The sequence below is a fragment of the Schistocerca gregaria genome, chromosome 7 (genome assembly GCF_023897955.1).
Source record: "Schistocerca gregaria isolate iqSchGreg1 chromosome 7, iqSchGreg1.2, whole genome shotgun sequence".
Lineage (NCBI taxonomy): Eukaryota > Metazoa > Arthropoda > Insecta > Orthoptera > Acrididae > Schistocerca > Schistocerca gregaria.
In genome coordinates this window covers 388,771,477-388,785,050 of record NC_064926.1, presented here as the reverse complement: position 1 = coordinate 388,785,050, position 13,574 = coordinate 388,771,477, and the positions used below count along the sequence as shown (strand labels likewise).

The 13,574-nt window shown below is 39.8% G+C and overlaps 1 protein-coding gene across 2 annotated transcripts in view; it reads right to left on the bottom strand.

The window, feature by feature from the left end:
* Positions 1 to 761: 761 nt before the first annotated feature.
* The window catches only part of LOC126281386 (uncharacterized), a 264,112-nt gene continuing 251,299 nt past the window's right edge, over positions 762 to 13,574 (bottom strand). For both annotated transcript variants that reach the window (XM_049980311.1, XM_049980310.1), the window contains exon 5: positions 762 to 3,087. In XM_049980311.1, the coding sequence (XP_049836268.1) occupies positions 2,906 to 3,087 (182 nt within the window). In that variant the 3' untranslated portion in view covers positions 762 to 2,905. The remainder of the gene's footprint in view (positions 3,088 to 13,574) is intronic.

Sequence of the window (13,574 nt, the reverse complement as noted above, 5' to 3'; positions counted from 1 at the left end):
GACTCTGCCGTTATCACATATATTTTGAAGTGTATAATTCTTGTCAATGGGAACCATTGTAAAACCCCACAATTTGACACATGCCATAAGTACAGTACCAGGAACAAACATGACTTGGTACCATTCCACTATAACTACAAAAAACACAGAAGTGCTTTGTGAGCAGATCAGTTAAACTTTTCAATTTCATATTTCAATGTATCAGGAAGATACCAACTCAAAAATTCAAAAGAAAAGTCAAAGGATTGCTGTTAGAACTATGTCCTTATGAAGATAATGAATTTTCAATTCTGAAGAAGGCAAAGGTGCAATTGTAAGACATTTAACAGTGAACTTGTAGAATTTGGGTGTGAGCTGCTGGTGAGAAGTAACAGAATGCACATCTTTTGTAATGTTGCAAGTATTTGTGTTAGTAATATATTGTCATATGCAATATCACATTAAATTAATAATTTGTTGCATATGTATACGTTATATATGTATATATTGTAACTATTTCAAAGCCTGTCATGCATCACATTATTTCTGTCTCTACAGTGATAAAATTCAATTCAGTAACATTTTCTGAGAGACTATACATGAAATTCACTTGTATTCAACAAAGTTTCCCTACTGATTCAAATGTTTAACACTAGTTGAGCAGATTGGCATTGATGGTTCAGATAACTTTCATAAAATTAACAATATTAGCAGTATTTTCATTTTGTTTTATAGTGATTTGTGTTGTAAAGAATGAATTCTTTTAGGAAATAATGCACACATTGTTACAGTAACATTTTATTGAATTAAGTACCAGTTAGAATAGCTCATTGACATTACAGATAACAAAGTACTTAATACATCTCTGAAGAATTTCTTTCACTTTTGTCCTGAACATGTTACTTCATTTAGTAATGTATGAGAGTGCTAAATATCACAATTTTCTAATACTGATACATCTATATTTAGGGGCCTGAAAACAGGCTAGTGAACTACTAAATCATACAAAAATTAAAATAAAAAAAAACACCTAAAATCATTACAAGCATTTGTCACACTTCTTTAACTCTTTTATCAGCATTCTCATCCTCTGCCTGTTGCATCACATGGGCAGCAGTATTGTGTAACAAGCAACAGTTGGTTACCAGCCCCTATAAAGTGACAACTCTGATCTAAATAGAAATAATCATCCTTTAATATTTATTTTAAGTTGATGAGGTTCTTATGGTTTAGTAAGCCATTCATGGAATGAAAATAAATATAATTACAAATGAACAGAATTGATTACACTGTTCTCATAATTAATCTAGCTTACTGAATCCCACTAAGAACAATTAATGGTTGTCATAAGTCAAACATTCTGATATCTCACATAGTTACAATATTGTTATAAAAGTTAAAAAACTGTTCTTGACGCTAATGAGAATATGCAAAGTTGGCAATGTTGGTGGTTACAGATCTCCAGAATATTATTATGGAAACTAAGAAATTATATACAAACAAAATAAATAACAAATTTCCAGTGTGTGTTGAAACACAATGCATAATTATTATGTAATATTTTCCTTTTTGTGATATTTATTTTGCGAACAGTACATTACACCACAGGTTTAGAGCACTGAAGTTTATATGTAAATACCCTTATGTTGTATTATCTTATGACTTCATTCAAACAGATGCACAAAACATTTTTTCTGTTTCAAAATAATGCACTAGCTCAATTAAATAATAAGCATAATTGATTTTGCAATCATGGCTATGCAACTTCAAGTGCCTTGATGTGTAGGGTCTTCTTTTCATTAAAGAGCAGTGTGAGAAGCTCAGTTCAGCAAAATTTTTTACAGTAAACAGATTATAGTTTTCTTACACTGAGTTAAGAAAAAAAAATTGTAAGATCTTATCCCCCCCCCCCCCCCTTCCCAGTCCTTTACATTCAAAGGAAGAAACACAGACTTCAGAGCTTGAGAGCTTGATACTCAAGATCCAATACTATTTAGCTTTTGTAGTAAACCATTTATGGGAACAAAAGCCTCTTAAATTTCTGTTCTTTGGTACTCATTCTAAAATTATTCATGTAGAGTTACAATTAAGACATTTTACGTGCTTTTCAAGATGAACAAGTTGAGACATTTTTTCCTTCCATTGGATGATCAAACATTAACAGATGATAAATCATTGTGCACTTTTTGTTTTAAAATGAGTCTGCTGTCAACAATTTGGTATTCACTTTTTGTGATGCAAGAGCTATTAGCACCATGTAGTCTCACAGCAAAACTCTGCTTAGTTATAAAACTCTTGCATATTAATTAGCCTACATAAAAATATTTCACAAAATAATTATCTTTAATTTTTGGTTGTCAAGAGATTGCATGTGCATCTCATACCTTCTGTTTTTTTTGTTCCATATTTCATGTCATCATTTTCTTACTACTGTTGACAGGGAACATATACAGCAGATTCTATATCAAGTTGTAAATAAGTACATTACTGCTGGTACACTCTGCAGCCATTTACTACAAAATAACAGGCAGCTATGATGAAGTGCTAACACAAGAAACTCATCATAATTTATACAAATTTTTTTTTATTGTGTTCTTTCAAGTTAGTTGTCGCGGATATTTCTGCCAATGTTATTTCCAATACATGACTGCCAATTACCTTCGATAATGAGAGAAGGTCCTAGCACTGTGCAAGAAAAAACATTGTCACTATCACACTTAACTGTACTTGTGTAGTGCTGCTACACAAATAAAGATACTGATTTGGTCTTAGGGTCTGGTATCTTCGAATAATTGTCTGCTTGAAGACACATCATCAGCTGGCTCACCAGGAACAACATCTTTGGCCATGGTAACACAATTTCAGTGATGCTGTTTTTATTGTACAGTATCTTGTCAGGATAGTTTTAAAAAAGCAAAGGGCTCTACTAGAGCTGTGAATCAGTATGCAAGGAGTTGACAGGTTTTGGAAGTTCTGTATCCAGTGCGGGATTGTCTATTCCTTGTTGCTGAATATGTGACTTTGGTGTGGAATTCATGCCAGGCAGTGACTGTACACTGTATGAACGTCCCACTGGACTCTCATCAGGAGATTCTTCATCAAGCATACCTGTAAAAGAATAAAATACATGCTATTCAGATTTAAGCTGATTTTATGAGAAATACAGATATGACCACCAAAAAATTCATACCTTTTCTTTAAGTATACAAAGTAGGTGGGTCTTACTTTCATTAAATTGTGTCTATGTACCTGATAGTCACTGAACTGCTTACATACTGGTATAAATTAACAGCAACTAGATAAATATTTATCAGAAATATGTAATGTACTTATGTTCTTAAATATACACTCCTGGAAATGGAAAAAAGAACACATTGACACCGGTGTGTCAGACGCACCATACTTGCTCCGGACACTGCGAGAGGGCTGTACAAGCAATGATCACACGCACGGCACAGCGGACACACCAGGAACCGCGGTGTTGGCCGTCGAATGGCGCCAGCTGCGCAGCATTTGTGCACCGCCGCCGTCAGAGTCACCCAGTTTGCCGTGGCATACGGAGCTCCATCGCAGTCTTTAACACTGGTAGCATGCCGCGACAGCGTGGACGTGAACCGTATGTGCAGTTGACGGACTTTGAGCGAGGGCGTATAGTGAGCATGCGGGAGGCCGGGTGGACGTACCGCCGAATTGCTCAACACGTGGGGCGTGAGGTCTCCACAGTACATCGATGTGGTCGCCAGTGGTCGGCGGAAGGTGCACCTGCCCGTCGACCTGGGACCGGACCGCAGCGACGCACGGATGCACGCCAAGACCGTAGGATCCTACGCAGTGCCGTAGGGGACCGCACCGCCATTTCCCTGCAAATCAGGGACACTGTTGCTCCTGTGGTATCGGCGAGGACCATTCGCAACCGTCTCCATGAAGCTGGGCTACAGTCCCGCCCACCGTTAGACCGTCTTCCGCTCACGCCCCAACATCGTGCAGCCCGCCTCCAGTGGTGTCGCGACAGGCGTGAATGGAGGGACGAATGGAGACGTGTCGTCTTCAGCGATGAGAGTCGCTTCTGCCTTGGTGCCAATGATGGTCGTATGCGTGTTTGGCGCCGTGCAGGTGAGCGCCACAATCAGGACTGCATACGACCAAGGCACACAGGGCCAACACCCGGCATCATGGTGTGGGGAGCGATCTCCTACACTGGCCGTACACCTGTGGTGATCGTCGAGGGGACACTGAATAGTGCACAGTACATCCAAACCGTCATCGAACCCATCGTTCTACCATTCCTAGACCGGCAAGGGAACTTGCTGTTCCAACAGGACAATGCACGTCCGCATGTATCCCGTGCCACCCAACGAGCTCTAGAAGGTGTAAGTCAACTACCCTAGCCAGCAAGATCTCCGGATCTGTCCCCCATTGAGCATGTTTGGGACTGGAGAAGCGTCGTCACACGCGGTCTGCATGTCCAGCACGAACACTGGTCCAACTGAGGCGCCTGGTGGAAATGGCATGGCAAGCCGTTCCACAGGACTACACCCAGCATCTCTACGATCGTCTCCATGGGAGAATAGCAGCCTGCATTGCTGCGAAAGGTGGATATACACTGTACTAGTGCCGACATTGTGCATGCTCTGTTGCCTGTGTCTATGTGCCTGTGGTTCTGTCAGTGTGATCATGTGATGTATCTGACCCCAGGAATGTGTCAATAAAGTTTCCCCTTCCTGGGACAATGAATTCACGGTGTTCTTATTTCAATTTCCAGGAGTGTAGTATTTAGAGGACCTGCGTACTACATGAAAAGAAATGCTCTCATACACGAAAACTGCATGAGACCTCATTGTCATAAACATTCATTTCACCACTGTGTGGATGGCAGCAAAAAGCCATTATTTTCAGGTTGATGACAGAGTACAATGGCCCACAGATAGGTCTGTCAGAGGGGCTCAAGAGGATTCCACACTGACATGTTTACATTAAAGGTGGCTGAAGGATTCAAATCAGCAATTGTTGGACTGTAAATAGATTTTTTAGGCAGATCCTCCTTTCATCTTCCACATACACTGTGTGATAACTAACTTAAAAGCTACTGGTGTTTATAAAGTTCAGTACTTCGGCTGGAAAAAACAGAAGCCTTTGTTGTTAAGACCCCTTTGCTAAGGAATGAGTGGAGGTATCAAGTTGAAATTTATGTCAAATGCTGAGGACTGTGGTCCCTTGGCAGTGAGAGAATTTAAGTTTTCAGTCAAGGCAGTCAAAAGATAGGGTCTCTTGTTAAGACCAGTTTTTCTCAGGAACAGATGGCAATGTCGAATAATTAATGCATCTTTTTTTCTGCAAGCAGGTTGGTTTTATTAAGGATTCCAATACAACAAATTATTTTCCACTCTTTTGGCTACAAAAAACTATTTTTCAATATAACTTCTGTTCAGTGTGCCCTCAAGGGCTCAGCATTCATTTGCTGGGTACGGGCTTGGCGACCCCGGGGCTCCTGAGCTGGGGACTGGAAAGTGCTGCCAGACCCCTGTCACCATAAGCTCCGGGCTTGCTTCAGCAACCACTGTGCAACACAGCTGTGGAACATTCTATATCTCAGGGAAAGAGGATCTTGGCTTGACCGCCTGAATCGCAAGAACAGAATAAACTGCTATAAAGATGCCCTCAATCACAAGGTGTGCTGCGAGCTGTTGGGATGCATGACTGTTGAGGTGGAACAATCCATAGCAGGCAACCTCTGGAGAAAATGCCGCACCTCAGTTGTATAAGGCTTACTCAGGCATTCAGTGCTCTGTCTCAGTGGACCCTTATTTCCTAAATTTTCTTTACTCCCTCCCAGTGGAAAGGATGGGCCACTGGATACCAACACCCAATCTAACAAGAGAGCTCATGTGCCAGTCCTCCTGATTCAGACAGTACTAACAGAATGCATGCTGTTCCGCAGAATGGGTTTCTCATTGTTAAAAGAAGGGAGGATCGTTTTGAAAAAGTATCACTGTTTTACATACCGAAAGGCTTAACAAGGCATTGCTGGCACCTTAAAATCTGTTAAGCGCTTGCACAATGGGACCCTGTTAGTTTAAATATCCAGCTCCCTTCAGAAAACTCAATGCCTCAGGGAGTATGTGACAGACACTGTATTGCACAACATCTTGAACTACAGCAAAGGTGTTGTGACTTGCAGGAATCTAATTGACATTCCCCAAAAAAACTGGAATCAGAATGGTCCCAGGAAGCCATTGTCAAACTGCAATATGATATGAAAAGGTTGGATGGTGATCTTGTAAAATCAAACTCCTTTATCCTTAGTTTTAACAGCACTAAACTACCAAACCATGGGAAGACAGGTTTCCTACACCTAAGTGTACGACCTTATTACCCAAATCCAATATGGTGTTTTAAATACCAGCACTTTGGGCACACTTCTCTTGGCTGTAAAGGAGAAGCCACTTGTAGCAAATGTGGTAAAGCCGCCCATGATGGAGTTGGTTGCACCTCTCCTCCAAAGTGTGTCAACTGCTTTGGGCATCACTACAGAGTCTTCCTTGAGGAACAGAAGATCAAAGAGATCAAAACGCCAAACCCCATCCTGTATGGTGAAGCCAAGAAGTTATATAAGTCCATGCAGCCACCCCCATTTGCTGCCTCCTTTTCTTCCACTCTGAAACAGCCTCTCCTGAAAACTGATGCCGTTACACAAACAGATGTTGTTACTGTCAGCACTAGCACCTGCATTTGTCAATGCACATGTGCTGCTGCAGTTCATTTGAAGTCTGCCCCTCCCTCCTGAACTTCAGAAAAGGCCATGCTTGCTGACATCATGGACCTTCCTGCTCTTCCACAGGTCAAGTGCTGTGCACTGCCCAGCACTGCTACACCCACTACCACTTCTGAGGTTGTGGATCCAAGGCCACCTCAGACAAAAAAATTGAAATCGAAGGTAAAGAATCACCCTCCGAAGGAGACAGGAGGTATGCAGTCTGACGATGTTCATGTCAGACTGGGGCAATCAACTTGCCTCAAAACGAAGCCTCCATCCACTGTGGGCTCCTCTCCCTGGCAGAAATTAAGGATGAAAGTACTATCACCCTGATATATAACACCCATTCTACAGTGGAATATGAATGGATTCAGGACACATGTGGAGGAACTGAAATTCAATAGCACAGCAACGTCCCCAGTGCTTGTGTTTACAGGAAACACATTTCAAAGCATCTGATGCCCTTGTAATGCAGGGCTATATGCTATATCACAAGGATGACCTGACTGGGGAAAGGGCCAAAGGAGGGGTTGCCATGTTTGTCAATAATGGGCACCACTCCTCTGCTCTGCTCCCCCTGTATGCTGACCTGCAAGCAGTTGCAGTTGAAATTCATGCACATTGGAGGCTTACAGTTTGCTCTCTTTATTTACTTCCGCTGGATGCAGTAGACTCTAAGGCTTTCATAGGCCTTATGGAACAACTCCCCAGCCTGTTTCTCTTCCTGGGAGACCAATTCCCATCATGCCCTGGGGGCTCGACCTCTACTTGCCCTTGGGGTTGAGTTTGGAGAGCCTCCTGACATCTCCAAGAGCTGTGCATCCTAAACACTGGTACTCTGACTCACTTCTGCACTGCTACTGGGTCATTCTCAGCCATCGACCTATCTCTTGACCTATCTTTATGACTGTTCAAATGCTGTGAAACAGCAGACAACCTCACAGCCTTCCGAATCATGAGAGCCAAGGCTCATGGCATCATTAAGGAGGACAAAAAAAGTCACAAGAGTTCCTGGAGTCCATCAACAGCTCCACTTGTTCTACAAAAGTATGAGAATCCATCCAGAGGATATCTGGTAAACACAGTCATTTACCAACAGCAGCAGTGCTGAAACAGGGACATGTCCAAATGATGCCCAGAGATATTGCTCAGATGCTGGCCAAACATTTTGCAAATACTACAACTTCCCGAACTCATGGAGGGAGGTGGTTCTGATACCTCTCCTGAAACTAGGAAAGAACTGTACATCTCCCAGCAGTTACAAGAGTATTGCCTTAATGAGCTGCATAGGAAAGACACTGGAATGAAACATTAACCATCATCTAGTCTGGTTGTCAAATGTAATATGACTTGTACCAAGGCAGCCGGGCCTTCCCCTCAAGGGGCCTCCCAGCCAATGATGCCAACCGCTCATCTCCATTTCCATATGTTCTTTCCTGTCTCGCCGGTCTTTTAGGACCCCAGTTGGTCTCTTGCTCTCACATCGATCTGAACAGGAGAGTGTGTCCCTCAGGGCAGTGTTTTTATTGTTACCCTCTTTGCCATATCCATGAACAATATCATGTCTATGGTAAGGAGCCCTGTACGATGCTCCTTATTTTTGGACAATTTTGCTGCTTTTGGTTCCTCCTCCAGTGTTGCAACAGCGAGCCACCAGTTGCAAGCTACAGTGTGGCAGTTCGAGGAGTGGCCTGCAAACACAGGTTTTCAGTGTTCTGCAGATAAATGTGTATGTGTTCATTTTAATAGTTCTCAGCGTATTTTAATATACCTACCTTGCATATGGGGGCACCATCTGACAGTTTTGAGACACAGTGAGGTTTCTGGGCCTCATTTTTCATTCCAGATTGTCGTGGTTGTCAGACCTGAGAGACCTGAAAGCCGGATCCCTAAAGGCACTGAACATCATCAAGTGCCTTAGCCACAGGTCTTGGGGAGAAGACATGGAACGTCTCCTCCAGTTTTATAGGGCTTGTGTGTGTTCACGGCTGGAATCGTGTGCATACTGTGTGGGTCAATGAAGCACTCTTATTTGTGGAGCATTGATGCTGTACACCATGAGGGGATTCACCTATTTACACCTACTCAGCTATTATCAAAGCTGTATCCAATAAGGTTGAGTTCACAACCCTGATTGGAAGGATAACATCATCAGCAAACATTGCAGTTTTTGAACCACACTTTAAAGCCACTGGAAGATAAATTATGAGCGTCAAAAATAAGAGCAGACCCAGTACTGAGTCTTGTAGGACTTCATGTGTTATGTTCCCTTATTCTAAGTTTAGTTTCATTCCTGTGACAGTCTGCCAATATGACACTCTGCTTTTTGCTATGAAAACAGCACTTTATCCATACAATGTGGATGTCTTTAATGCCATAACATTTTAGTCTGCCAAGCAGAGTTTTCTAGTCCACACTCTCAAAGTCTTTGGCAAGGTCACAGAATATATCAAGAAGACAATTTTTCTCAGGTGGAGCTCATACACTTTGATTTGTAAGGTCATATATGGCTTTCTCCATAGATGATTCTTTACAAAAGCTGAACTGAAAAGCAGTTAACAATTTCCACTCGGAAGCTGGGCAACATTTTCAAGAAATTTTTAAAAGACTGGAAGGAGCAAAATGGGTCTGTAGTAATAGATGGTTCTACTTATCTTCAGTTCTATATATGGCTATTCCTACTACATATTTAAGTCGCTGAGGAAATATACTCTGAGTCCTTGACTGACTACAAAGATTTATTTACTTCTGTTTATTTACATTTTTTGTCTGCACTAATAGTCATCAAATGATGACATCTGATGCATCAACTTATGTACAAAGGTTAATACATATCATATTTATCTACAATGTTTAATATATAAATGAATTATATAAGTACAACTATTCTGACAAATTACCTACTTGATTATAGTTGTTTCTATGCTTAGGTTTATATATGCTTCTGGATTACAATTTCTGCTGTATATTTTTTCACATTCTGCAGCTACTTCTATATGTTCTTTACTTGCTTGGAAAAATCTACATCTTGTGATAACTTGCAGTTTGTTCCATTGAGTACAATTTGGTTTTATCAAGGAGCTAATAATTCTTTCAGTGAATACAGACATTTGTATGTAAGATATGATTTTTCTTCCGCTAGAATTGAGTCTCCAGTACATGCTTTCACAGATTCTTGCAATTAGTTGTACCATAATGAGTACCTGCTACACTTTTGAAACCTGTATTGTGTTTCTGTGAGAATATTAGGCCTATTTCTAATGACAGTTAGTTAGATGTTAGTAAATCAAGGAAGTGTAAGAGTTCCATATTCTGTTCGAAATGCCTCATAGCTAACAGAATTTCCACTGTTTAGGGACCAGTTGCATTTTTTTACACTTCTTAAGGTTTGAATTTTTTGTTTGTTTTAATTATTGCCTGGCGGTGGGGCATGCAGTGTTAGCTCAAGCAAATTCTTTGCATCTCTATTTGGTTATTTATTAGTGAGTGTTATGTTTACTGCAAATGTGAGCAAGAATGATAGAAATTTGTTGTCCATAAATTTCAATATGTAATTGTTTCTTTGATTTCTTTTCTAGTAGGCACACAGCATGCACGAGGTTGAAGAATGACATATTTCATTTTTGGTACAGGGTTCTGCTGTGCTAATCATTTATTTTTAATGATTATAAAGTTAGATGAAGATCACATTTCAGTGCTGTGCCATTATTAAATGTACATCTTAGCTTGTATGACATGGTCCATATTGCATCTTGGAGCATAAATATTGGTTGTCTTTCTTTTATGTTATGGTCACATCATTTCTACATAGCTTTTTAAAGGCTATAAAAATAATTTCACTGAGATTGGACAAATTAAAGTACATACAAACAATGTTATCATAACATAAAAAAAGCAACTGATACTTATGAGCAACATGGACCAGCTAAGGCATACACTTGATAATGGCAAAATGCTGAAATGAGCTTGTCAAGTAACGTTGTGATAACTACAAGTAAATAAATCAATATTGTAGCAGAAACCTGCACCAAAAGTAAGACTGTTTCGTTAGTAACCCCACCAAACATGCTGATGAAAGATATGGACATATAAATATTTTTAACATTGCCTACATCTGGTGAGGACACCTGTGGCAAGAACACCACTGATATTGCAGACTGGTCACATGAACTTTTGTAGAGAGCAAACACAAGACTGCTTGTTGGCAGTTGCTATTATTCAACTTTGGCTCTAGAAGTGAACCATTACTGCCACTGCTGTTTACCTGGGCCTACTTAGATTTGTGTTGTACAGTGCTTTGACAGATGAGCATGTGCAGTACTGCTCTGTATACATTTAGTATTCAGATGTTTGCTATTAAAGTCTTGTGTCATATATTTGCATTCATCGCATACACAATTTATGTAATGGCTAATGCAATATGGCGGGTTAAACCATTTTAACCCTTCATCCATGAAGATGGTCCAAGACTGAAATCGGGAGACTTTGGGTTTCAAATAAAACCAGCTGATGGTTCAGATATGCATTTTATACATTACTTAACAGCTGGGGGCAGTCACCTTCCAAAAATGTTTTTACAGGAAGCTGCCTGGAAAGATGTACATACTGTGACAGAACGCCTCCTCCAGTTTTGTGCAACTGGTACATTCGTTTTTAGCAGTTTCTTACCCTAGAAATGACTTGGTAAAAAATATGTTACATATGTTTAGATGTTGATGTGTTTATTTTGCTAACTTTCAGTTACCTGAAGAGCAAGTTTTGCTGACATTAGCTATCACAGATCCTCAGAAACAACAAGTTCCTTCCATTTTTAGACCAATCTCCCACATCAAGACTGCAAAGCAGCAATATAACCAGTCTGAATAACCTTATAATCATGCATCACAATATTAGGGGACTAAAGAACAAAGTTAATTATTGTTATATCAGTTTACGTGATCCGCAACCTCAGAAGAAAGTTAATGTAGTATAGTGAACGCCCTGTTTTACATTTTCATGCAGTCCAGACATGAAAAACGCAAAGCTGAGGAAAATGCAAAATCAAGGAAAACTTTAAAACCCCCAAAATACAACCAGAAACGCATGTAAATGGCATATATGATTAAAAATCGCAATCCTCTTCAATACATGTTATAAAAGCTGTCTAAGTGAATGAAATTAAACATACAATACAATATTTATACCATAATTTGTGGTAATGAATTTCATCAGTTCTTTAAAAAGTCACAGGTATGTAGTAAGTAAACACTCATCAAAAAAATTAAATTGCTATCTGGGTACAAGGTAATAAAGGACATGCAATATGACCACAAATTATACGTTGAAAACACACATTTAAGAGATCATCCTTTGTGTTCACCCAGAAAAAAGTAAAAATTGATGAACATGTTCAATTAAACCAAAAACATCGCAGGAGCTAAGCACTTAAACAATGATAATAAATGCAGACATCTTATTAATGACGAACTTTGTCACCATTGCTGTTATTGCTTAATGATTTTCTTACAAGCCACACTTCATATGCCCACCACCATTAAAGTGTTATTTTAGGCTTGATGAGAGAAACAGAGCCATGAAAAAATGATGTTACAAGCTTATTAGAAGTCAGTTCATTGAATCTCTTTAAACTGTGTAAAATATAAATTTGAAAGAGAGCTCAGGTGCTACAGTTTCACTTCATTCCCTGTATCACTCCTGCCAGTCCTTACTGTCTACTGTATGTAGAGAGTACAGTGCAAAGTCTATGCATGAGTAGTGTATGTAGTTGTATACCACATCCGATTTGAAAGCGAAAGTCTTTAAAATATGCTATTGATTGTTCTATTTCCATGTGACATCTCTGTCATAGCACATCATCTGCATAAAAGTATATTTTCAGCACTTCACAAAATGATTTCATCCCTACCTGCACTCCTGTTGTTGAAGGATCAGTCCCTCTACCCACATCTGCAGTAGGCAAGCTCATTTTATGTGTGTTAATGTAGCTTGGTGGCTGCATTGGTTATTGGGTGACTTAACAAGTTGCCAGCCAATAAATGGTGATATGTCCCTTGATTATGACCAGCATATTCTTTGAGACTCATTGTCTGAATTTAAAAGGTTGATGATTGATATTGTTGCTGAATATAGTACATCAGAAATATATGCAAAAAAATGGCACAAGAAAAGGTGGTGGCAGAGGCCCTTCATCTCGTACTGGCTTGGTCCAGAACACTCCATGTCATCTGTCTTGTTTTTCCATTACTGCTGCAACATAATGATAGTTGTACCATAACTGAGCAATGAAGTTAAATGTTGCAGGTTCTGTTGGCAACACCAATTGTGGATTATGTCAGCATTTCCTCCCTCTCACCGCCTCTCTCCAAAATGGCCTAAAATATCTCTTAGCGCCACCACCACCTGTGGTGCAAACCATCTGTGTTTTGTGCCACTTATAACTTGTTCAGTGACATCAAATGTCAACAGAAAGAAAACCAAATGAATTCTAGTGAAATTTTGAGTAAGAACTTAGAATCAACGTAAACCTCACTAGGAAGAAATATAGAGTTTGGGAATTTTTAGCATTGATATTATGGGTTTTCCAGAGGAGCTACCAATTTATGATGTAGAATCTGAAAAACATATAATTGGAGAACGTAAAATCAAAGTTCCACTATATATCTGTCTCAGCACCACACAAATACAAGAATCATTTAATTAAATGGAGAGGACTATAAACTGGCAGACACTTTCTGCAGGGAAAATATGAAGAAAGGAGGAGTTTATCTTGGACGTAAAAAGATAAAATGAAGTTGAAATCTATTGTTACCAATCATTTCTACCTGCTGTTGATGCTGAATAA